This window comes from Orcinus orca, chromosome 11 (assembly GCF_937001465.1).
Source record: "Orcinus orca chromosome 11, mOrcOrc1.1, whole genome shotgun sequence".
NCBI lineage: Eukaryota > Metazoa > Chordata > Mammalia > Artiodactyla > Delphinidae > Orcinus > Orcinus orca.
This window is the reverse complement of record NC_064569.1, coordinates 40,805,339-40,829,365: the sequence shown is the minus strand read 5'-3', so window position 1 is coordinate 40,829,365 and position 24,027 is coordinate 40,805,339. Positions and strand designations below refer to the sequence as shown.

The 24,027-nt window shown below is 40.3% G+C and overlaps 1 protein-coding gene across 5 annotated transcripts in view; it reads right to left on the bottom strand.

Annotated features, from left to right (window-relative positions):
- Positions 1-24,027, bottom strand: part of DIP2B (disco interacting protein 2 homolog B) — a 233,498-nt gene that overhangs the window by 85,582 nt on the left and 123,889 nt on the right. For all 5 annotated transcript variants that reach the window (XM_033436311.2, XM_033436309.2, XM_004274331.4 and 2 more), the window contains one exon: positions 8,293-8,421. In XM_033436311.2, coding sequence (XP_033292202.1) covers positions 8,293-8,421 — 129 coding nt within the window. The remainder of the gene's footprint in view (positions 1-8,292; positions 8,422-24,027) is intronic.

Genomic DNA, 24,027 nt, shown 5'->3' with positions numbered 1-24,027 from the left:
AAACTATAAAACCCCTAGAAGAAAACACAGGGGAAAAAACTTCATGACCTTGGAATGGGTAATAATTTGCTTGGACATCCAAGCAGAAAATAGAAATAGGACTACACCAAACTTTAAAACTTCTGCACAACAAAGGAAACAACAGAGTGAAAAGGCAACCTATTGAATCAGAGAACATATTTGCAAACCATATACTCGATAAGGAGTTAATAGGTAGAATATGTAAAGAACTCCTACAACTCAATAACAACAACAAAATCTCAAATAACCCAATTTTAAATGGGCAAGGGACTTGAACAGATATTTCTCCAAAGAAGACAAAATGGTCACTTTTAAAAAAACCAAGAAAAACCAGAAAATCACAAATGTTGGCAGGGAGGTGAAGAAATTGGAACCTTTGTGCACTCTTGGTGCGACTGTAATGTTACAGTTGCTATGGAAAACAGTATGGAGGTTCCACAAAAAAATTAAAAATAGAACTACCCAAAACAATCCTACTTTTGGGGTATATATCCAAAAGAACTGAAAGCAGGGTCTTGAAGAGATATTTGCACAACCATGTTCATTGCAGCATATTTACAATAGCCAAGATGTGGAAGCAACCTAAATGTTCATGAGTGGATGAATGAATAAAGAAAATGTGGTATATACATACAATAGACTATTACTCAGCTTTAAAAAAGAAGAAAATCCTGTCATATGCTACAACACTGACATGCTAAGTGAAATAAGCCAGTCACCCACACACACAAAACAAATATATACCACTTATAAGAAGTATCTAAAGTACTCAAATTCATAGATGTAGGGAGTAGAATGGTGGTTGGCTGCAGGAGGGAGAAACAGAGTTGTTGATCAATGAGTATAAAGTTTCGGTCATGCAAGATGAAAAGGTTCTAAAGAGCTGTTATACAACAATGTGCATATGGTTAACAATATAATGTACACTTAAAAATTTTAAGAGGGTAATTCTATGTTATGTGTTTTTACCTCAGTAAAAAAATTTTTGTGTCGTTGTATCACATCTCGATTTTGAGTCTCAGAAAGCCTTCCCATAGGCTTTCCATAAGCTTAGATTATTAAAAAATTGACTAATATTTTCTTTAGGTATTTATATGGTTTCTTTTTTACTTGTAGATCTCTGATCCATTTGAAGTTTTTGCTTGTATATGGTGTGAGGTATGGATTTACTTAATCTTTTTCCTGTTGTCCTAGCATTGTTTACTAAAAAGTACTTTTTCACCCAAGTGATTCACAATGCTATCTTTATCATATAATAAATCCCAGATGTACTTTGGTCTATTTCTGAACTTGTTATTCTATTCCAATGGTCTGTCTGCCAATTTGTATGCCATACCACACTGTTTTAATTATACAGTTTTTGGAGTATATTTTAATATCTTTTAGGTTTTCTTTCTCAGTGTTTCCTAGCTATCCTTACGTGTTTATTGTTCCAAATGAACTTCAAAAATATCTTTTCTAGCTCCATAAATAAATTTGATAGTGTTTTTATTGGAATTGGATTAAACTTATAAACTAATTTTTGGAGTCCTAACATTTTTGTGATGTTGAATCATCCTATCTAAGAACAAGGGATGCCTTTCCATTTATCATGTCTACTTTGTGTCATTCAGAGTGTTTTAAAGTTTCCTTTATAAAGATTTTACACAGTCCTGAAGTTTATTCCTAAATACGTTTTATCTTCTTTATTGCTTTTGTAAATGAGGTTTGTTCTACCATTATATCTTTTGACCAGTTATTGTTTGCATATATGAAGGCTACTGGTTTCTATACTAGTTTCAGATCTTGCTACTTGACTAAATTATTTCATTAATTCTGTCATCAATTCTCCTGGGTTTTTAAAATGAATTATCATACCAACTGCAAATACAGCTTCACCTCTTTTCTAATTCTTACACCTCTAATTGATTTCTCTTGTCTCTTTGTGTTGGTTAATACCTCTAGTTAATTTAAATGTTAGCATCCCTAGGATTAGAAAAACTCTTACAAATAAGAAAAAAAAAAAAGAACCCAACTTAGAAAAAAAATAGGCGTAGGCAATGGACAGGTAGTTTACAGAGGCAGCACAAATGGAAAATAAACATATTCTAAAATGTCCAGTCTTGGGGCTTCCCTGGTGGCGCAGTGGTTGAGAGTCCGCCTGCCGATGCAGGGGACACGGGTTCGTGCCCTGGTCTGGGAGGATCCCACATGCCATGGAGCGGCTGGGCCCGTGAGCCATGGCCGCTGAGCCTGCGCATCCGGAGCCTGTGCTCTGCAACGGGAGAGGCCACAACAGTGAGAGGCCTGCGTACCGCAAAAAAAATAAAATAAAATAAAATAAAATGTCCAGTCTCATTAGTAATAAAAGAAATAACACTTCTACCAACGAGGTGAGAGACTGTCCATTTCCCCACATCTGTGGACAATACTGGGCCATGTTTTGTCATCTTTCCCAAAAAGTTAAGTGGAAAATGTTATTTTACATTTTTTAAGTAGCTGCTCCTATCCTTGGCTTGTTGTTATGAAGTGGTTAAGACATGGTACATAAGTGGCACAGCTGGGCGTTAAGGACCAGGGGCAGAACAGACACCAAGTGCCCTTACCTGCTAGGACACTACTTATAGACAGACAGACAGATAGATGAGGACAGATTGAAAGGCAGATGTGTGGGCCGGTTGAGTCGTTTAGGTAGAGAAGTAGAGTTCAAGGAGTTACCTGTAAGCCAATTAGTAGTCATGCAATTTTTACCGATTTCTAAGGTACTGATCACTTTCACATCTTTAATTATGGCAAAGGCAGCAACTATTAACTTCTGGAACATTAGGATATCACATTAATTTTGGCACTACTCTATCTGCTGGTGGGGAGGAGCAGTGAAATTTTAATTTTGCATTTCACATTCCCCTGCCTTTACAAATTATGTTTCTTTAGCCTGGAATATCTATATAGCAAACAGTTATTCATTGTTCAAAATGGCTCGGACTTCACCACCTCCACGAAGCCTGCCGCTGACAGTGCCTGGTGCCCAGGGGCTCCTTCCCCTGTCACCCCCTCTTCTATGCTGCCTCTACCTTGTATAAAGGATTTCTGTGTTTAAGAAAGGAGTCCTGTGTTTCTCTAGCATCTCAACTGTGCTCAACTCATAGGAGGTCTATAATAAATGCTTGCTTAACTGAACTGAACTCAATTTATCTTCCTTGGTATGAGGAAGTGTATTACTAAAGAAATAAAATGGTCCTGGTGTGCCAGTGGCAGCCACCTTGGCAAATGTCACCATATCAGAGATCATATTTGCATAGAGAAAGAAAGTTCTCAAGGTGACAGAGGTAGTTATTGTTGCATTTAGCTCACAGAATTAAGTCAGAAAAATCCACACTTAGAGTAAAAATCACTAAGAACAACTGATGTAAGGCTTTAAATATTTTATCCAGGGATATCACCTTAATAACTATCTTTTACAAACTTCCAGTTAGAAAATAAATAAGTCATGGGATGGAATGGTGACTATAGTTAATAATACTGTATTGCACATTTGAAAGTTGCTAAAAGAGAACGTCTTAAAAGTTGTCATCACAAGAAAAAGAAATTTTTGTAACTATGAAAGGCGACAGATGTTAATGAAACCTATTGTGGTGATCACTTCACAATACATACAAATATTAAGTCATTATGGTATATACCTGAAACTAATGTCTTGTTATATGTCAATTATACCTCGATTTAAAAAAAGAAAACAATCTTTGTTATTTTTTGTTTAAAATTAATATACATAAATTTTGTTATATGCATTTTGCATTTTACCACAACAACAAAAATCCTGGAAAAAATTAATATACATATTGGGGAAAGACCTAAACACATATAATGCTGCAGTGAAAATTTTCCCTAGACCCATCACTTCCCAGAAATAATCCCACCTCAATAGTCTGGTATATATTTTTCCAGATTTCTGTATCTGTGTACATAATAATATATGTAATTGTTAGTATTAATATTTACAAAATTTAGATCATATGCTACATACTGTCTTGTATTTATTACTTAAAAATGTATTTTGTACATCTCTCCATATCTGCTCAAATAAATCTAATAACCTCATTGTTTTTCCACGAGCCTTCACAGAAGTTTTAAACCAGCTTTCACAGAATTCCATTGTGTGGACCTACTATAACTTATTTAATCATTGTATTTATTATGAACAATACGATAACAAACATTTTCGTATATATATATTTTTGTGTACATACGTAGGTGCAAATTCTTAGAAGGAGAATTTCTGGGTCAAAGTGTATGAATACTTTAAAAGATAGCGCCAAACTGTTGTGCTGTTACTTTTAAGACCACAGTACCAACGTACTTTTGTCTCTGAAATGAAATAATTTTATACTGCATTTATATTTATTATACTATTTTAGTGTCCCTGAGGTTTACTTAGTTGAATCAAGATTGTCATTTTACTGAATCTATGATGCCACCTTATATAAAAGATATCGTCCAGATTAAAAAAAAAAAAAAAAAAAGATATCCTGAGGGAATTCCCTGGCGGTCCAGTGGTTAGGACTCCGTGCTCTCACTGCTGAGAGCCCATGTTCAATCCCTGGTCAGGGAACTAAGATCCCACAACACACATGGCAGAGCCAAAAAAAAAAATGTTTAAAAGATATCCTGCTTTCAGGTATGCTAGAATGTGAAAAGTGTCCTTCTTATATTAGATGAAACTATGGTTCTTAGCTGTCTTGGAAAACCAATGAATAATTGCTTATACTGAGAAAAAGCACTTTCTCAACAGAAAGACGGCACATTAAATGCTCATACTTTTTAGTCAAAAGTACTGCTGCACGAGACATGAAACATGTGAAAGCAAACCTGCGAAAACTAGGGACTTGTTCACATTAGTCAAGCTTTAGAAGGCCCATGATATCTGGATAAGTAATAATTAAAGAGCATGTTCTTCTCTGCCATAAGGATTCTTAGCATCGACCACAGAACAAATCAAACCACCCATTTATTTCCTAACATGAGAAGCCCTGGCCCATACACGTGTGTCAAAAGGAGATGTTCACAGTTCCTGTGTTAGCAAAGCCTCTTTATCGATAAGAACAGGCAGCTCTTGTGACTGGATTTGACTCATTCAGCAGTATACAATTCATCTTGATCTCTGATAGAGAAATCACTTCCGAAGTTCAGTCCCCAGACGCGGCTGACTTTGGATATCTCTGCCAGGAGCACCAGAAAGCTGGGTTTCATTTTCCAGCACGAATGTTTGAGCTGAATAAGGTGATACAACTGCTCCTTTAAAGGCCTTTTTTTGTTTTGTTGTTTTGTTTGAGCTAACTGCTCAAAAGATTAACATTAAAGAAGTTGTCAGAGCGACCTTCCATCTCAGGCACTGACTGTGACTACACTTGTGACCATAACACATGTGTGTATCCTGCTTTGATGGGCAGGTAAAGGAGGTACTAAATTAGTGTATTTGAAATGTCAGACCCTCTTGGCTAAGCACAAAGAACAGAATAAGGGCAGATAATCTAAACTCTGAATAAATAAAAGCTCTTTACACCATGTCTGAAACATGAAACACTAAGTCTATTTAGATTTGATTATGATTAGTTGAAATGTGGTAGGTATTAATAAGCCTCCACCAAATAAGAGAGGATTTTCAAGTTACATTCACTGAAATCAATATTAAATCCTTTCTGTGTACCCATCACTTTAATCTGAATGCTTGTAATTTTTTCTAAACATACCCTCCATTCTTAAGCTATTTTTGCATGTGACATGTAAACGTAACCCTTCCTATGAATGGAGCGGCAAAGAGGCGAAGTTCCAGTCCCATAGATTTCTACAACTTATTTGCTCTACTTCTGCGGCTACCGTTGGTTGCTTCTCACTCACCAAAGCTAGAATTCTCGTCGTGTGCTCAGCTTTGCTTTGTTATTTAGTTGGGCACACCCTAACATGGAAAAATGTGATGTTTAGCCAAAATTCATGCTTGCAGGCCTCTTCTTTCATGTTCCCCGCTCATGACAGTATTGCAGAACTCTCATAACTTTCAATATCTTCAGGGTTTTAAAATCACCTCTGTTCCCTACTTTACCTACTCTCTGGCCTTCTTCTCGCTACTACCCTAAAAAAAAAAGTCCTAGTGAGACAAATAACCGAGACCCAACTATTAAACCCTCTTCAATACCCCTGCACCTAACCACAGTCTGCTAACCAGTGTTTGATTCACAGAGTATACTTTCTAATATTGGGGGTAAATCTGAAAGAATTGGTATAAAAGATAGTTGGGGCTTCCCTGGTGGCGCACTGGTTAAGAATCCGCCTGCCAATGCAGGGAACACGGGTTCGATCCCTGGTCTGGGAAGATCCCACATGCCGTGGAGCAACTAAGTCTGTGCATCACAACTACTGAGCCCGTGCTCTAGAGCCCATGAGCCACAACTACCGAAGCCCGCATGCCTAGAGCCCATGCTCCGCAAGAGAGAAGCCACCACAACGAGAAGCCCACGCACTGCAACAAAGAGTAGCCCCCGCTCGCCACAACTAGAGAAAGCCTGCACGCAGCAACGAAGACCCTATGCAGCCATAAATAAACAAACAAACAAACAAACAAATAAATAAGGATATTAAAGAAAAAAAGGATAGTTGGGTTTTGGTAGGTGTACATCAAAGTTTTACACTGTTGAATCAGCTGGCTAAAGCCTTTTTTCTCTATGTGATCAGCTTGGACATAGAGTATAGAGAATCCTCTTTGGGGTTCCTTACTAATCCTTTTGTTATCTGCTGTAAAACCAAAGAGAAAGTCAAAGTTAAAACAAAAAACAAAAATCTTCCCAGAAGGCCAGGGATGAGAGCTGTACAGGCTAGAGCCCTTCTGGACTGGTTAGAACCTGCTGCTCCTGCAGCACCTGAGCCCCAGCCTCTAAAAGCAACACCAGGTGCTGGGAAATCGGGCTGGGGTCTTGGTGACAAACAGGAGCTCCTGATATGTTTTTCCAAATCTAGCCTTACCTCCCTCTAATCCATTCCCTAACTAATACTACTTTTTTTCCTTCCTTTCTCCAAAATATTTATTTACCTCTTAGGTATGTTAGGCCCTGTGCAGCTGGCGCAAGTTACTAGAACAGATTACAAATCTTTGTTACTGCTCTGCTGAAAATCCTTCAACGGTATTCAAGATTCCTCAAGTCTCTGATCATCTTCTAGCCTCATCTCCCACCTCGTTCTGGGCCCTTGCTTTCTAAGTTTCAGTCATAATGAACTACTTTCAGGTTTACTATCTGATGCTATTTCCCTCACTCTGTCTGGCTGCCATGACATCGTTCAGATGTTTTATTCTCTGAGAAAGCCTCCTCTGATCACTCAACACCAGGTTTGGTACAAGGGGAGATTCTGTTGTGGCATGCAACCTCTATCTTTCTGACTGAACACTTCTCATTCCCTCCTTCCTTCCAGTGTGTGAAAATATATATCTAATAATATCAGCTCACAAAATAACCATCCTCTAAAGCAGTTTCTGAGAGGGTTGATATAAACCCTGTTTTTCAATTCAAGAAAAGGATAAGGTAACCTTGGCTGGTATAAGGGAGACAAAAATCTGGAGAAAGTAAAATAACATTCCAGTTAGTCTTCTGGCTTAATTCTGCTAGTCCTTAAAACAATAAACATGCTGCGGAGACTATCCTAGTGCAGTGGACAGCAGGTGGGCATGGGATGAGCTCACTAGGCCACACGTCCCCCTGAGGGTCTATGATTCATTTTTGCTCATCAGTGCTGGACACGGTGTGGCAGGAGCATGCCCCCACTGCCAGCCACAGCACATCACCTTTTCCTTTCCCATGGGTTTTTCCTGGGTGAGAAGAAATAAAGTTTAAGAATTTACCAATCTGAAATTTCACTGTTGAGTTTTTGTTCCAGCTCCCTCAGTCAAGAGACTAATCAACAGCTCTGGCAAACACAGAAGGACATGTCTCTTCAAACAGAGCCTACTGAGTTCTCCCAGTACCATCCCATGAGACCCTAGCCCTCTGCCTTCTTATTTATGCACAGTGCCTTTGTACTTGCCTGGCTCCTCTTCTGCCCTTGAGGGCAGAAATGTCTTATTTGGGGCTGTATCCCCAGCAAATAAGAGTTATCTACTACACCTGGCACGTAACAGGTACTAGTTAATATACACCTGTTGGCACTTCAAGGGAAAAAAATAAAACAAACATATATCTCAGGATATACAGTTCACACTACAGTTAGTAAAAACTGTTCCACTGGTAATTTTCAGTTCCCTCTCACCTGATCGGTATCGTTCATCCCTGGCTCCCCCAGATCGACTTCGGTGGTACTTAGAAGGAGCGGAAGTTTGAGCTGCAGATGGAGCAGGTGTCTGGTTTCTATGTTCTTTCTGTACTGCTGAATCAGTTTCTGAAACAGGAAGTTTGGAAGATGGTTATCAGATGACAATAATAGCTGATGTTTTCTGAGCACTTTAAGCATTTCCACAAACTTTGAGGTAGGTACTATTACCCCATCTCCAGTAAAGGGTCAGAGAGCTTTATTTAACGTAAATATGTTAAAAAGATACAAAGACATCCAGGCTAAAAAAATATCATCTTGGAGCTGTAACTGTCAACAGGCGACGGGAAATATAAGTAAATGAAAAGGCCATTCCAGAGACTCCAAGGACTGGTCAAGTGGGAGAATGGCAGGTGGGGTGGGGTGTACATGCCCCCCTAATCCTGCATAGTTGCACAAAGCATAGCTTGCGGAGCTTTGGCCTCCCCATCGTAAGTTACTCCAAGTAAACGTCATTAAAACAAAACTAGGGTGGTTATTGTGCAAACACACCTTCAAGTCACGTCTTACTAGCCCCTCTTCCAACTGGAATCACCATTGAACTTATCCCTTTCTAGTCCCTGGCCTGTCCCTATATTCTGTCCTCCCAACATTTACTGTTTTACCAAGAATATGGGGCAGAGAAAATAAGCAGTAAAATAAGCAGAAGAGAAACACTTTAAGTTCTGACATTTTAGTGCCTTTTTTTTCAAATGGTGTTAGCTCCTAAGTCATATTTTTTTTTAAACTGTGGTAAGAATATTTAACATGACATATAATCTTTTAACAAACTGTTAAGTGTACAGTACAGCATTGTAAACTACAGGCATGATGTCGTACGGCAGATCTCCGGAACTTATTCATCCTGCGTAACTAAAACTTTTTACCCACTGAGTAGCAACTCCCCATTTCCCCCACTCCCAAACCCCTGGCAACCACCATTCTACTCTCTGCTTCTATGAGTTTGACTATTTTAGATTCCTCATATGAGTGGAATCATACAGTATTTGTCCTTCTATGATTGGCTTAATTCACTCAGTATCATGTCTTCCAGGTTCATCCATGTTGTCGCATATTGCAGGAATTTGCTGCTTCTTTTAAGGAGTATTTTAAGTTTCTTAAATATCATTTAGCTGTGCCCAGAAGGGTACCTTCACACAGCAAATTAAGTGCCCACTATAGGAAGATGTCACCTACCCAGCAAATGCATTGCTCCAGACCACAGCTAAGAATTGGCTTATGAAACCCAAAAAGAAAAAAGCAGACTGAAAGACAGTGGTCTGGGGAGTGCAAGTAACAGCCCCACAAACCTCAGCAAAGGCTGACGGAATCACAGTACTACAGGAACTGAGATGTTTAACGACAAAGTCATAGCAATTTTAAAAAACGGTTAGCATGCTAGAGAAGCCAGGTGTAGGACCTCTAGTCCACAGTCCCAGCTGAGCCCAGCCTTCCATCTGCCTCTGCCAAAAACCAGACATGTCACTGAAGCCATCCTGGACCTTACAGACCAGGTGAAAAGTACTTAGTGACGGACCCCAGGTGACACCATGTGGAGCATAAGAATCACCCATCTGAGCCCTGCCCAAATTCCTGACCCACGAAGTCAGAAGATGTAATAAAAAAGGTTTCCTTTTTTAAAACAAGATTATTTTTTTATATACTATTTTTGTGTTTTTTTGCAGTACGCGGGCCTCTCACTGCTGTGGCCTCTCCCGTTGCGGAGCACAGGCTCCGGACGCGCAGGCTCAGCGGCCATGGCTCACAGGCCCAGCTGCTCCACGGCATGTGGGATCTTCCCGGACCGGGGCACGAACCCACGTCCCCTGCATCGGCAGGCGGACTCTCAACCACTGCGCCACCAGGGAAGCCCTTATATACTGTTTTTAAGAAGGCAAGGAATAGTATATTTTAGGGTGCTCTCTATTAAAGTGCTTTTATGGATCTAGAAATGTTTATTTTTGATGGTTCCTAGTAGCTGAGAGTTTTATTATAAAATATCTGAGCAGAACAATTTCAACACTGAGACTTTTAAGTGTAACGTCTGGGGTTATAAATGGAAGTTTTTAACCAACCTAAATCCTATTGATAATCCATTTCCCAGAAGACCTGTACTGATTCTTGATATATTCACACCTTGTTTCATTTGCTAAGTCTTATTTCTCTAGAACACGGGTCAACAAACTAATAGCCCATGTCTCTTCTTATAAACAGTTTTATCAGAACACAACCACATGCATCTGTTAGCCTATGGCTACTTTCACTCTGTAAAGGCAGAGTTGAGTAGTTGTGACAGAGACTGTATGGTCCTCTGATACCTTGATAGCTTCAAGATGGGGGAGGAGTGAGACGTGGAGATCACCTTCCTCCCCACAAATACATCAAAAATACATCTACATGAGGAACGGCTCCTACAGAACACCTAGTGAACGCTAGCAGAAGACCTCAGACTTCCCAAAAGGCAAGAAACTCCCTGGGAGGGAGCTGTGAAGGAGGAAAAGTTTCCACACAGTAGGCAGCCCCTTCACTGGCGGAGACAGGGGGTGGGCGGGAGGGAAGCTTTGGAGCCACAGAGGAGAGTGCAGCAACAGGGGTGCAGAGGGCAAAGTGGAGAGATTCCTGCACGAAGGATCAGTGCCAACCAGCACTCACCAGCCCGACAGGCTTGTTTGCTCACCTGCCAGGGTGGGCGGGGGCTGGGAGCTGAGGCTCGGGCTTCGGTCGGATCCCAGGGAGAGGACTGGGGTTGGCTGCGTGAACACAGCCTGAGGGGGGCCAGTGCGCCACAGCTAGCTGGGAGGGAGTCCGAGAAAAAGTCTGGACCTGCCTAAGAGGCAAGAGACCATGCTTTCGGGATGCGCGAGGAGAGGGGATTCAGAGCAACGCCTAAATGAGCTCCAGAGACGGGCGTGAGCCGCGGCTACCAGTGCGGACACCAGAGACGGGCATGAAACGGTAAGACCGCTGCTGCAGCCACCAAGAAGCCTGTGTGCAAGCACAGGTCACTATCCACACCTCCCCTCCTGGAGCCTGTGCAGCTGCCACTGCCAGGGTCCCATGATCCAGGGACAACTTCCCCAGGAGAACGCACAGCGCGCGTCACTCCGGCCTCTGCCAATGAAGGCTCGCCCCGCATCCGCACCCCTCCCTCCCCCCGGCCTGAGTGAGCCAGAGCCCCCGATTCAGCTGCTCCTTTAACCCCGTCCTGTCTGAGCGAAGAACAGACGCCCTCAGACAACCTACACGCAGAGGTGGGGCCAAATCCAAAGCTGAACCACAGGAGCTGTGCGAACAAAGAAGAGAAAGGGAAATGTCTCCCAGCAGCCTCAGGAGCAGCAGATTAAATCTCCACAGTCAACCTGATGTACCCTGCATCTGTGGAATACCTGAATAGACAACGAATCATCCCAAAATTGAGGGGGTGGACTTTGGGAACAACTGTAGACTTGGGGTTTGCTTTCTGCATCTGTTTCTGGTTTTATGTTTATCTTAGTTTAGTACATAGAGCTTATTATCATTGATAGATTTGTTTATTGATTTGGTTGCTCTCTTCCTTTTTTTTTAAAATATATATATTTTTCCTTTTTCTCCTTTTGTGAGTGTGTATGTGTATGCTTCTTTCTGTGATTTTGTCTGTATAGCTTAGCCTTCACCATTTGTCCTAGGGTTCTGTCTATCCGTTTTGTTTGTTTGTTTGTTTGTTTGTTACTATAGTTTTTAGCACTTGTTATCACTGGTGGATTTGTTTTTTTGTTTGGTTGCTCTCTTTCTTTTTTTGAATTACTTTTTTATTTTTAATAACATATTTTTTATTTTAATAACTTTATTTTATTCTTTCTTCCCTCCCTCCCTCCCTTTTCTTCTGAGCCGTGTGGATGCCAGGCTCTTGGTGCTCCAGCCAGGCGTCAGGGCTGTGCCTCTGAGGTGGGAGAGGCAAGTTCAGGACATTGGTCCACCAGAGATCTCCCAGCCCCACGCAATATCAAATGGTGAAAGCTCTCCCAGAGATCTCCATCTCAACGTTAAGACCCAGCTCCACTCAACGACCGGCAAGTTACACTGCTGGACACCCTATGCCAAACAACTAGCAAGACAGGAACACAACCCCACTCATCAGCAGAGAGGCTGCTAAAACCACAGTAAGTTCACAGACACCCCAAAACACACCACCGGACATGGTCCTGCCTACCAGAAAGACAAGATCCAGCCTCATCCACCAGAACACAGACACCAGTCCCCTCCACAAGGAAGCCTACACAACCCACTGAACCATCCTTACCCACTGGGGGCAGACACCAAAAAAAAGAGAACTATGAACCTGCAGCCTGCAAAAAGGAGACCCCAAACACAGTAAGTTAAGCAAAGTGAGAAGACAGAGAAATACGCAGCAAATGAAGGAGCAAAGTAAACACCCACCAGACCAAACAAATGAAGAGGAAATAGGCAGTCTACCTGAAAAAGAATTCAGAGTAATGATAGTAAAGATTATTCAAAATCTTGGAAACAGAATGGAGAAAATACAAGAAATGTTTAACAAGGACCTAGAAGAACTAAAGAGCAAACAAACAATGATGAACAACACAATAAATGGAATTAAAATTTCTCTAGAAGGATATCAATAGCAGAATAACTGAGGCAGAAGAACGGTAAGTGACCTGGAAGATAAAATAGTGGAAATAACTACCGCAGAGCAGAATAAAGAATGAAAAGAATTGAGGACAGTCCCAGAGACCTCTGGGACAACATTAAATGTACCAACATTCGAATTATAGGTGTCCCAGAAGAAGAAGAGAAAAAAGAGGGACAGAGAAAATATTTGAAGAGATTATAGTTGAAAACATTCCTAATATGGGAAAGGAGACAGTCAATCAAGTCCAGGAAGCACAGAGAGTCCCATACAGGATAAATCCAAGGAGAAACACGCCAAGACACATATTAATCAAACTATCAATAATTAAATATAAAGAAAAAATATTAAAAGCAGCAAGGTAAAAGCAACAAATAACATACAAGGGAATCCTCATAAGATTAACAGCTGATCCTTCAGCAGAAACTGCAAGACAGAAGGGAGTAGCTGGACATACTGAGAGTGATGAAAGAGAAAAACCTACAACCAATTTACTTTACCCAGCAAGGATCTCATTCAGATTCAATGGAGAAATTAAAACCTTTACAGACAAGCAAAAGCTAAGAGAATTCACCACCAAACCAGCTCTACCACAAATGCTAAAGGAACTTCCCTAGGCAGGAAACACAAGAGGAGGAAAACACCTACAATAACAAACCCAAAACAATTAAGAAAATGGTAATAGGAACATACATATCGATAATTACCTTACATGTAAATGGATTAAATGCTCCAACCAAAAGACATAGACTAGCTGAACGGGTACAAAAACAAGACCTGTATATATGTTGTCTATAAGAGACCCACTTCAGACCTAGGGACACGTACAGACTGAAAGTGAGGGGATGGAAAAAGATATTCCATGCAAATGGAAATCAAAAGAAAGCTGGAGTAGTAATTCTCATATCACACAAAATAGACTTTAAAATAAAGAGTATTACAAGAGACAAAGAAGGACACTACATAATGATCAAGGGATCGATCCAAGAAGTAGATATAACAATTCTAAATATTTATGCACCCAACATAGGAGCACCTCAATACAAAAGGCAAATGCTAACAGCCATAAAAGGGGAAATCGACAGTAACACAATCATAGTAGGGGATTTTAACACCCCACTTTCACCAATGGACAGATCATTGAAAATGAAAATAAATAAGGAAACACAAGCTTTAAATGATACATTAAACAAGATGGACTTAATTAATATTTATAGGACATTCCATCCAAAAACAACAGAATACACTTTCTTCTCAAGTGTTCATGGAACATTTTCCAGGATAGATCATATCTTGGGTCACAAATCAAGCCTTGGTAAATTTAAGAAAATGGAAATCATATAAAGTATCTTTTCTGACCAAAATGCTATGAGACTAGATATGAATTACAGGAAAAAAATCTGTAAAAAATACAAACACATGGAGGCTAAACAATACGCTACTACATAACCAAGAGATCACTGAAGAAATCAAAGAGGAAATTAAAAAATACCTAGAAACAAATGACAATGAAAACACAACGACCCAAAACCTATGGGATGCAGCAAAAGCAGTTCTAAGAGGGATGTTTATAGCAATATAATACTACCTCAAGAAACAAGAAAAATCTCAAATAAACAACCTAACCTTACACCTGAAGCAATTAGAGAAAGAGGAACAAAAAACCCCCAAAGTTAGCAGAAGGAAAAAAGTCATAAAGATCAGATCAGAAATAAATGAAAAAGAAACGAAGGAAACAACAGCTAAGATCAATAAAACTAAAATCTGATTCTTTGAGAAGATAAACAAAATTGATAAACCACTAGCCAGACCCATCAAGAAATAAAGGGAGACAACTCAAGTCAATAGAATTAGAAATGAAAAAGGAGAAGTAACAACTGACACTGCATAAATACAAAGGATCATGAGAGATTACTACAAACAATTACATGCCAATAAAATGGACAACCTGGAAGAACTGGACAAATTCTTAGAAAAGCACAACCTCCTGAGACTGAACCAGGAAGAAATAGAAAATATAAACAAACCAACCACAAGCACTGAAATTGACACTGTGATTAAAAATCTTCCAACAAACAAAAGTCCAGGACCAAAGGGATTCACAAGTGAATTCTATCAAACATTTAGAGGAGAGCTAACACCCATCCTTCCAAAAATCTTCCAAAATATAGCAGAGGGAGGAACACTCCCAAATTCATTCTACGAGGCCACCATCACCGTGATACCAAACCCAGACAAAGATGTCACAAATAAAGAAAACTACAGGCCAATAGCACTGACGAACACAGATGCAAAAATCCTCAACAAAATACTAGCAAACAGAATCCAAGAGCACATTCATACACCACGATCATGTGGGGTTTATCCCAGAAATGCAAGGATTCCTCAATATATGCAAATTAATCAATGTGATAAACCATATTAACAAATTGAAGGAGAAAAACTATATGATCATCTCAATAGACGCAGAAAAAGCTTTCAACAAAATTCAACACCCATTTATGATAGAAAATCTCCGGAAAGTAGGCACAGAGGGAACCTACCTCAATGTAATAAAGGCCACATATGACAAAACCACAGCCAACATCGTTCTCAATGGTGAAAAATTGAAAGCATTTCCTCTAAGATGAGGAACAAGACAAGGTTGTCCACTCTCACCAGTATTATTCAACACAGTTTTGGAAGTTTTAGCCGCAGCAATCCGAGAAGAAAACAAAATAAAAGGAATCCAAATCAGAAAACAAGAAGTAAAACTGTCACTGTTTGCAGATGACATGACACTATACATAGAGAATCCTAAAGATGCCACCAGAAAACTACTAGAGCTAATCAATGAATTTGGTAAAGTAGCAGGATACAAAATTAATGCACACAAATGTCTCACATTCCTGTACACTAATGATGAAAAATCTTAAAGAGAAATTAAGGGAACACTCCCATTTACCACTGCAACCAAAAGAATAAAATACCTAGGAATAAACCTACCCAAGGAGACAAAAGACCTATATGCAGAAAACTATAAGACACTGATGAAAGAAATTAAAGATGATACAAACAGATGGAGAGATATATACCATGTTCTTGGACTGGAAGAACCAACATTGTGAAAATGACTATACTACCCAAAGCAATCTACAGATTCAAGGCAATCCCTATCAAACTACCAATGGCATTTTCCACAGAATAGAACAAAAAATTTCACAATGTGTATGGAAACACAAAAGACCCTGAATAGCCAAAGCAATCTTGAGAAAGAAAAATGGAGCTGGAGGAATCAGGCTCCCTGACTTCAGACTATACTACAAAGCTACAGTAATCAAGACAGCATGGTACTGGCACAAAAACAGAAATATAGATCAATGAAACAGGATAGAAAGCCCAGAGATAAACCCACGCACATATGGTCACCTTAGTTTTGATAAAGGAGGCAAGAATATACAGTGGAGAAAAGACATTCTCTTCAATAAGTGGTGCTGGGAAAATTGGACAGCTACATGTAAAACAATGAAATTAGAACACTCCCTAACACCATACACAAAGATAAACTCATTTAGGATTAAAGACCTAAATGTAAGGCCAGATACTATCAAACTCTTAGAGGAAAACATAGGCAGAACACTCTATGACATAAATCACAGCAAGATTCTTTTTGACCCACCTCCTAGAGAAATGGAAATAAAAACAAAAATAAACAAATGGGACCTAATGAAACTTCAAAGCTTTTGCGCAGCAAAGGAAAACATAAACAAGATGAATAGACAACCCTTGGAATGGGAGAAATATTTGCAAATGAAGCAACGGACAAAGAATTAATCTCCAAAATTTACAAGCAGTTCGTGCAGCTCAATATCAAAAAAACAAACAACTCAATCCAAAAATGGGCAGAAGAACTAAATAGACATTTCTCTAAAGAAGATATACAGATTGCCAACAAACACATGAAAGGATGCTCAATATCACTAATCATTAGAGAAATGCAAATCAAAACTACAATGAGGTATCACCTCACAGCAGTCAGAATGGCCATCATCAAAAAATCTACAAACAATAAATGCTGGAGAGGGTGTGGAGAAAAGGGAACCCTCTTGCACTGTTGGTGGGAATGTAAATTGATACAGCCACTATGGAGAACAGTATGGAGTTTCCTTAAAAAACTAAAATCAGAACTACCATATGACCCAGCAGTCCCATTACTGGGCATATACCCTGAGAAAACCATAATTCAAAAAGAGTCATGTACCACAATGTTCACTGCAGCTCTATTTTCAATAGCCAGGACATGGAAGCAACCTAAGTGTCCATCGACAGATGAATGGATAAAGAATATGTGGTACATATATACAATGCCATGTTACTCAGCTTCAAAAAGAAACGAAATTGAGTTATTTGTAGTGAGGTACATGGACCTACAGACTGTCATACAGAGTGAAGTAAGTCAGAAAGAGAAAAATACCGTATGCTAACACATATATATGGAATCTAAAAAAAAAAGGTTCTGAAGAACCTAGGGGCAGGACAGGAATAAAGACGCAGACGTAGAGAATGGAGTTGAGGACACAGGGAAGGGGAAGCTGGGACAAAGTGAGAGAGTGGCATGGACATATATACACTACCAAATGTAAAACAGATAGCTAGTGGGAAGCAGCCACATAGCGCTGGGAGATCAGGTAGGTGCTTTGTGACCACCTAGAGGTGTGGGATAGGGAGGATGGGAGGGAGACGCAAGAGAGAGGAGATATGGGGATATATGTTTACGTATAGCTGATTCACTTTGTTATACAGCAGAAACTAACACACCATTTTAGGGCTTCCCTGGTGGCGCAGTGGTTGAGAGTCCGCCTGCCAATGCAGGGGACACAGGTTCGTGCCCTGGTCCGGGAAGATCCCACATGCCGCGGAGCGGCTGGGCCCGTGAGCCATGGTCGCTGAGCCTGCGCGTCCGGAGCCTGTGCTCTGCAACGGGAGAGGCCGCAACAGTGAGAGGCCCGCGTACCGCAAAAAAGAAAAAAAAAAAAAAAAACCACACACACCATTGTAAAGCAATTATACTCCAATAAAGATGTTTAAAAAATCATCATAATAAAAGCTAACATTTAAGTGTTTGCTTTGTGCGAGGCACTGTGAATTTTTCTCTTATTTATTCCTCACAACAACCCTACAAAGCCAGAACTATCACTCTCAACTTTTTATGGAAAAGAAAAGAGAGACATGGATTAGGGTTACAGAGCCAGAGGATGGCAGAGCCAGGATTCAAACCAGGTCTAACTCCACAGGTTCTCGACCTGTAAAGGTTATGAAAATTCTCCCAAGGCTCTTAAGAGGAAAGCAATCAGAATTAATAATTTAGTTTAGGAGCATCTAAATGCTTCAGGATTTACAGTCAAGAGTTAATTTTTTTAAATCATCTCCCTTCATGTGAAAGATAACGCAGAAATCCCCTCCAAATAAAGTTTTCAGCCATTCACTAGAGAAATTATTTAAAACATATTTCAATTACCTTTAAACAGAGAACAAAAAATAGAAAGGGGCTATTTTTATTTGTATGGTCAGATGATACATACAGGAAGGAAATCAGATTAGCACACATGAACTACTCTGTCTGTAAACATGCACAGAGAAAATGGTTTGACTTAAACAGATAAAGCACCCATTTTAAAACACTGGTTTTGTATTCCTTTTTGGAGGGTTATAGTGAATATAAAATTGAATTACCTGTCACTAATTTCTTTTTTTTTAATTAAGTAAGCAGATTTGCTAGGATGAACCAAACTACCCTGCTAAGAAACATGGCGCTTTCAAATTAGATAGTTAATAATCCAAAGGATAAAAAGAAGGAATATGGATTCTCATTTCACAACAGATGGAAACAAAAGCCTGATGTATTTTTTTCTGATTCCTCCCTCACTGTGCTTTTATTTTGTATTTTTCAATGTAATTAATTAGGAAAAAAGAAGATAATGTGGACTAAATAAAAAATTTTACCAAAAAATGATCGGGAGGTGATAGGGGAACTGGGAGTTGATAAATTTGAGGAAGAATTAGAAAGAACGAACATTTCCACTCAGGATTATCTAGAGGTTATCAAAGAACAAACCACAAGGAAATGTAACATAAATACAGACATCTGATGAGAATTGAGAGTCAGATGACACTTAGCCAAGAGATCTACTGAACTGGTACCAAAAAAAAAGCCTCACAACACGCTATTCACCAAGCAACATTAGTATGATGCTCTGCAAAGTTTTTCTCGGTCCCCTCGGGTATTTAGTCATCCAAGCAGACCAGGTCTCTTTGGGTCTAAAATCATGACAGACATTTCAAGGTAGCTTGCCAGAAATGAAACCAAAAGGTCAACTTGCAGTTTCAGTAAGTGGCTGACAAGTTTGTTCAGTGAGCATTCCTCGGGTGCCCAAAGCACAATGCCACAAAAACATGGATTTCTGACAGAACAAGCTTGGTTCAAATGTTTAATATACTTGTTCAGGTTTAAGAGAGGTGACATAAAAGAAACAAAAAAAGAATAAAATGAATTCCTAGGAACTGAATCCTAGGAATATACTTTAAGTATAATAGGGAAGACTTCCCTGGTGGCATAGAGGCTAAGAATCCGCCTGCCAATGCAAGGGACATGGTTCGAGCCCTGGTCCGGGAAGATCCCACATGCCGCAGAGCAACTAAGCCCGTGCGCCACAACTACTGAGCCTGCGCTCTACAGCCCGCTAGCCACAACAACTGAGCCCGCGCGCCTCAACTACTGAAGTCCGCGCACCCTGGAGCCTGTGCTCTGCAACAAGGGACGCCACCACAATGAGAAGCATGCACACAGCAACAAAGAGTAGTCCCTGCTCGCTGCAACTAGAGAAGGCCTACATGCAGCAACAAAGACCCAAAGCAGCCAAAAATAAAGAGGGCGCTTCCCTGGTGGCGCAGTGATTAAGAACCCACCTGCCAATGCAGGGGACACAGGTTCGAGCCGTGGTCCAGGAAGATCCCACATGCCGCAGAGCAACTAAGCCCGTGTGCCACAACTACTGAGCCTGCACACCTAGAGCCCGTGCTCCACAACAAGAGAAGCCACCTCAATGAGAATCTCACGCACTGCAATGAAGAGTAGCCCCCACTCGTTGCAACTAGAGAAAGCCATGCACAGTAATGAAGAACCAAAGCAGCCAAAAATCAATCAATCAATCAATCAATCAATATATAAATATTAGGAAGGAAGGGAGAAAGGAAGGGAGAAAGGAAGAAAGAAAGAATAACAGGGAAGCTTAATGATGAAACTCTGTAGCTAATCTGTTTGATTGTTAATAATCACTCTCCAATTTATTACGAATTTTATTTTATAAATTTTAATTTCCATGTATTGGAGTTTCATTTTTTAAAACACAAGACTTACAGATATATTTTATATGTGCATTAAAAAAATGGAAAGCAAATACAGTAAACCGTTAATAGCCATCATTTCTAGGTGATGAGATTGGATGTTTTGTATATTATTCCACAGCTTTACTAGGTTTCCATAATTTAGAGAAGTTCTCTTTTTCAGGATATAAAAATAATATATGTTCATTATAGAACATCAAGGTAACAGTTAAGTATAAAGAAGAAAATAAAAATGATATTGGATTTTCTTAATTTGAAGGGCATACCACAGAGAGCAGATTCTTACCAAAATAAGTTAAAATAATGCCCAGTTTTCAGTTTCCTAGAGAAATTATGACATTGTGAGCAGGATTTTCCAATCTTCTAAAATCAATTGTCTTCTTTTTCTTTCCCCCAAAGCAACTGGTAATTCAATGCATATATGGAGGTGAGAAGGAGGAAACTATGTCCTGGTTGGATTAAAAAAATCTTGGAATGCTTACTTGCCAGGGCACCAATTCATCACAGAAGGAAGCAGGAAACATGGACCTCAGGTCTCCTGAAAGAGGAGGAAGAGGTCTGAGGACATAGGGGCCCAGCAGGGCATTATTTAACAGCATGTCCAATGTCAGCTGGGCAGGCAAGTTGCTGCTTAAAGATGAATCGCTCCCTGGCCATGGTTTCACACTCCAACCAGATCTCAGGAACTACCTGGGGCCCAAAAGTAGAGATTTCTACATTTTGAATAAGATGTGCACAGTTTCATTACCACAGTAAGAAGCTAAAAGCAAAGACAGAATTAACTTATGTATCAACATGAGGAGATACATATTATATGCCACGAAAAGTGAAAAACTGTTGACTATGCAGACACATGAAAAGGTCTCCAGTAATAAAAGAACACCAAATATTATGTATATAATTACAATTGTGCATGTAAAAACTATTCACATACAATTATACGGATTGGAGGGGATATAAAATCCCCTAAGTAGTTGGGATGAGGTAGGGATGAGGTACTCTGGAGAACTTTACCATTTCTTTACCACTTTGTTTACTGAAAGAGCTCTGTATAAAATCAAAGTAATTTTAAAAGACCTTAAATATAGGTTAGGTAAGGAGACAGCTATAAGGAGAGCTGTGAACCTCATAAATCAAGCCTTCTTCCAAACTTCTAAATTCTATTGTGAAACATACTTGAGATTCAAAGAAAAAAATTACTCGCTGATCACGACACACAGTGACCACTTCAGTTTGGGAGTTCCTGGATCTTTCAGTCTGTTATACAGAATATCCACTAGGGGTCACCATTATGTTTAAATAGTGATGATGTTACAATGTTTATTAACAATAAGTTTAGACAAATTTTCATTTCTTCTACAACACAAAGCCTCCTTTCTCAATGGTCAGCATGTACACAATTTATGGTTCTCTGGCAGAAAGAGACATCACAGTCTTGCATGATTCTACTGTTTGAACATAATAACAACGATAACCTGGAAAAGAAGCTGATCTTTAGTATAAAACCATGCAAAATCTCCAAATCAGAAACATGGAGGAAAGCCAACCTTGGCCTCTTATCTTTCAACTCTGCCAATGATTAAACAGGAATTTTCACCTGTAAGAGTAACAGAGGGAAGGAGGATGTGCTCTGAGAACCAGCGAACATAATGCTTCAGCTTTTTAAGCAGACATGGTCACTGGTCTTGGGGCTGGTGTCAGAGAAGAAATATATTAAATAAGTGATCACCCAGTCAGGTGTATCTTTTACAACGTGATCGGCGCTGAGAAGGAAAAAGACAAAGATCTCTGAGCCCACGTAATGAGGAATTTAATTTGTACTAGAGTTTCAGGAAGAGCCTGTTAAAAGGATAGGCTGATGCGGGCTTCAGCGTGGGGGTGGGGGTGTGGGGAGGGCTACTTTACACAGCAACGAGGTATTTGTATAAGTCCCGTGAGGGAGAAAAGCCTTGACAAGTCTAAGAAAGACTGGTGGGGCTGAAGCACAGTGAAAGAGGTGGAGTGAGACAAAATGAGGCCATAGAAGAAAAGCAGGGTCAGGTCACTTTTCCTAACCCATCGAGAGGCCTTTAAAGGGCTTTAGAAAGGGAATGACAGAATAACAATGATAATACAGTTATCAGTGATAATACAGGCTCTTTAAACTCATAACACCATCTAACAGATACCATAAAGGAGGCAGGACACCTATACCAGATTAAATTTGTTTTTCTACAGTGAGAGTGTGTCCATAATCACCTTGAATCATTATAAACAGAGCTTCCACTCCCAACTCCACGCTCCACCCTGGGTGAAGGTACCTTGAATCACTCAGAGACTCTTCCCTGGGAGCTCACTGAGGAGAGTTTTCCTCAGAAGGATGGGTGATTAACCTGCCTCGCTGCCTGGGGGAAGGGAGGAAAGAAAGAGTCCACATTCACAGTCTGGAAAGGGGCCATCTGCCTAGGGTAAACCTGAAGCTTCCTGGGCCACTTGGCATCAGGAAAATGGCTGTGCGTGGACTAAAAGAACACAATACTTAGAGCTTTGCCCTGAGAATCCAAGTGGGGTACCTTGGCTGAGCCGAGCACCTTCCTCAGAGTGACTGATGCAGGACCCAGGGTTAGCAGTGGGACAGCATTGCTGGTCACAAGGTGAGGATCGGTTTTCAGTAGCGCCCCACGAGGCACTGAGGAGCAGCAGCAGACAATGGGGTTCTTCCCATTTGGGTGTGGAAGCTACACTGACCACCTCTCCTCCTGTACTACCTATATCCCAGGGGGTTCTTGCACAATTCAAGAGGAAAGAGGAGCCCCAAAAGACAGCGGACTTCCTTCCAATGAGGCATGTGGGTACAGATAAGATTGCAATGCGTGCTCCAGTTCACAGCAACTATACAAGTGTCCAAACCTAGCTAATGAAAGGGCAGAACTGGGACTGGAATAAAAAATTCCATGTTCTTTCCATTATTCTGTGATCCTCACTTGGGAAGGAACTTTAAAATCAAAACGTGATAGAGAAAATACAATCAATCCCACCCCCAGCACACAAAGAGGCACTCTGTCTACTTAACATTTATATGGTTGGGAATGTTCTACAGCATTCCAAAATGCTGTTCTTGATTTCAGTAGCTAGTTTTAGGTTCACATCCCTTTGAATTTCCGTAATATTTTGTTTAGAACTTTCTTACAGTGCTTATTTCACTCTACCTTTTTTTTTTTTTTTTTTGCGGTATGCGGGCCTCTCACTGTTGTGGCCTCTCCCGTTGTGGAGCACAGGCTCCGGACGCGCAGGCTCAGCGGCCATGGCCCACGGGCCCAGCCGCTCCGCGGCATGTGGGATCTTTCCGGACCGGGGCACGAACCCGCGTCCCCTGCATCGGGAGGCGGACTCTCAACCGCTGCGCCACCAGGGAAGCCCCTATTTCACTCTATCTTTTATGATTCTCATTTGTGCACCTATCTTTCCTATTTTATAGTATAAATAAACTTGAGGTCAGAGGCTGGTCTTAATTCATCTTTTATCTCCTGCAGTAATTAGCTCTGGGTATTACGCTGCAGGCACCCAAAATTTTAGTTAAAATAAAGAAATTAAGATCTTTTCTGTCTCCTCACTTCCACCAATGGGAGTGGGTGGCTGGGAAAAACAAAGACAAAAATGAAGAGATACCAACTTGAAGGATATGGTTAACTGTTAATCTGAGAAGG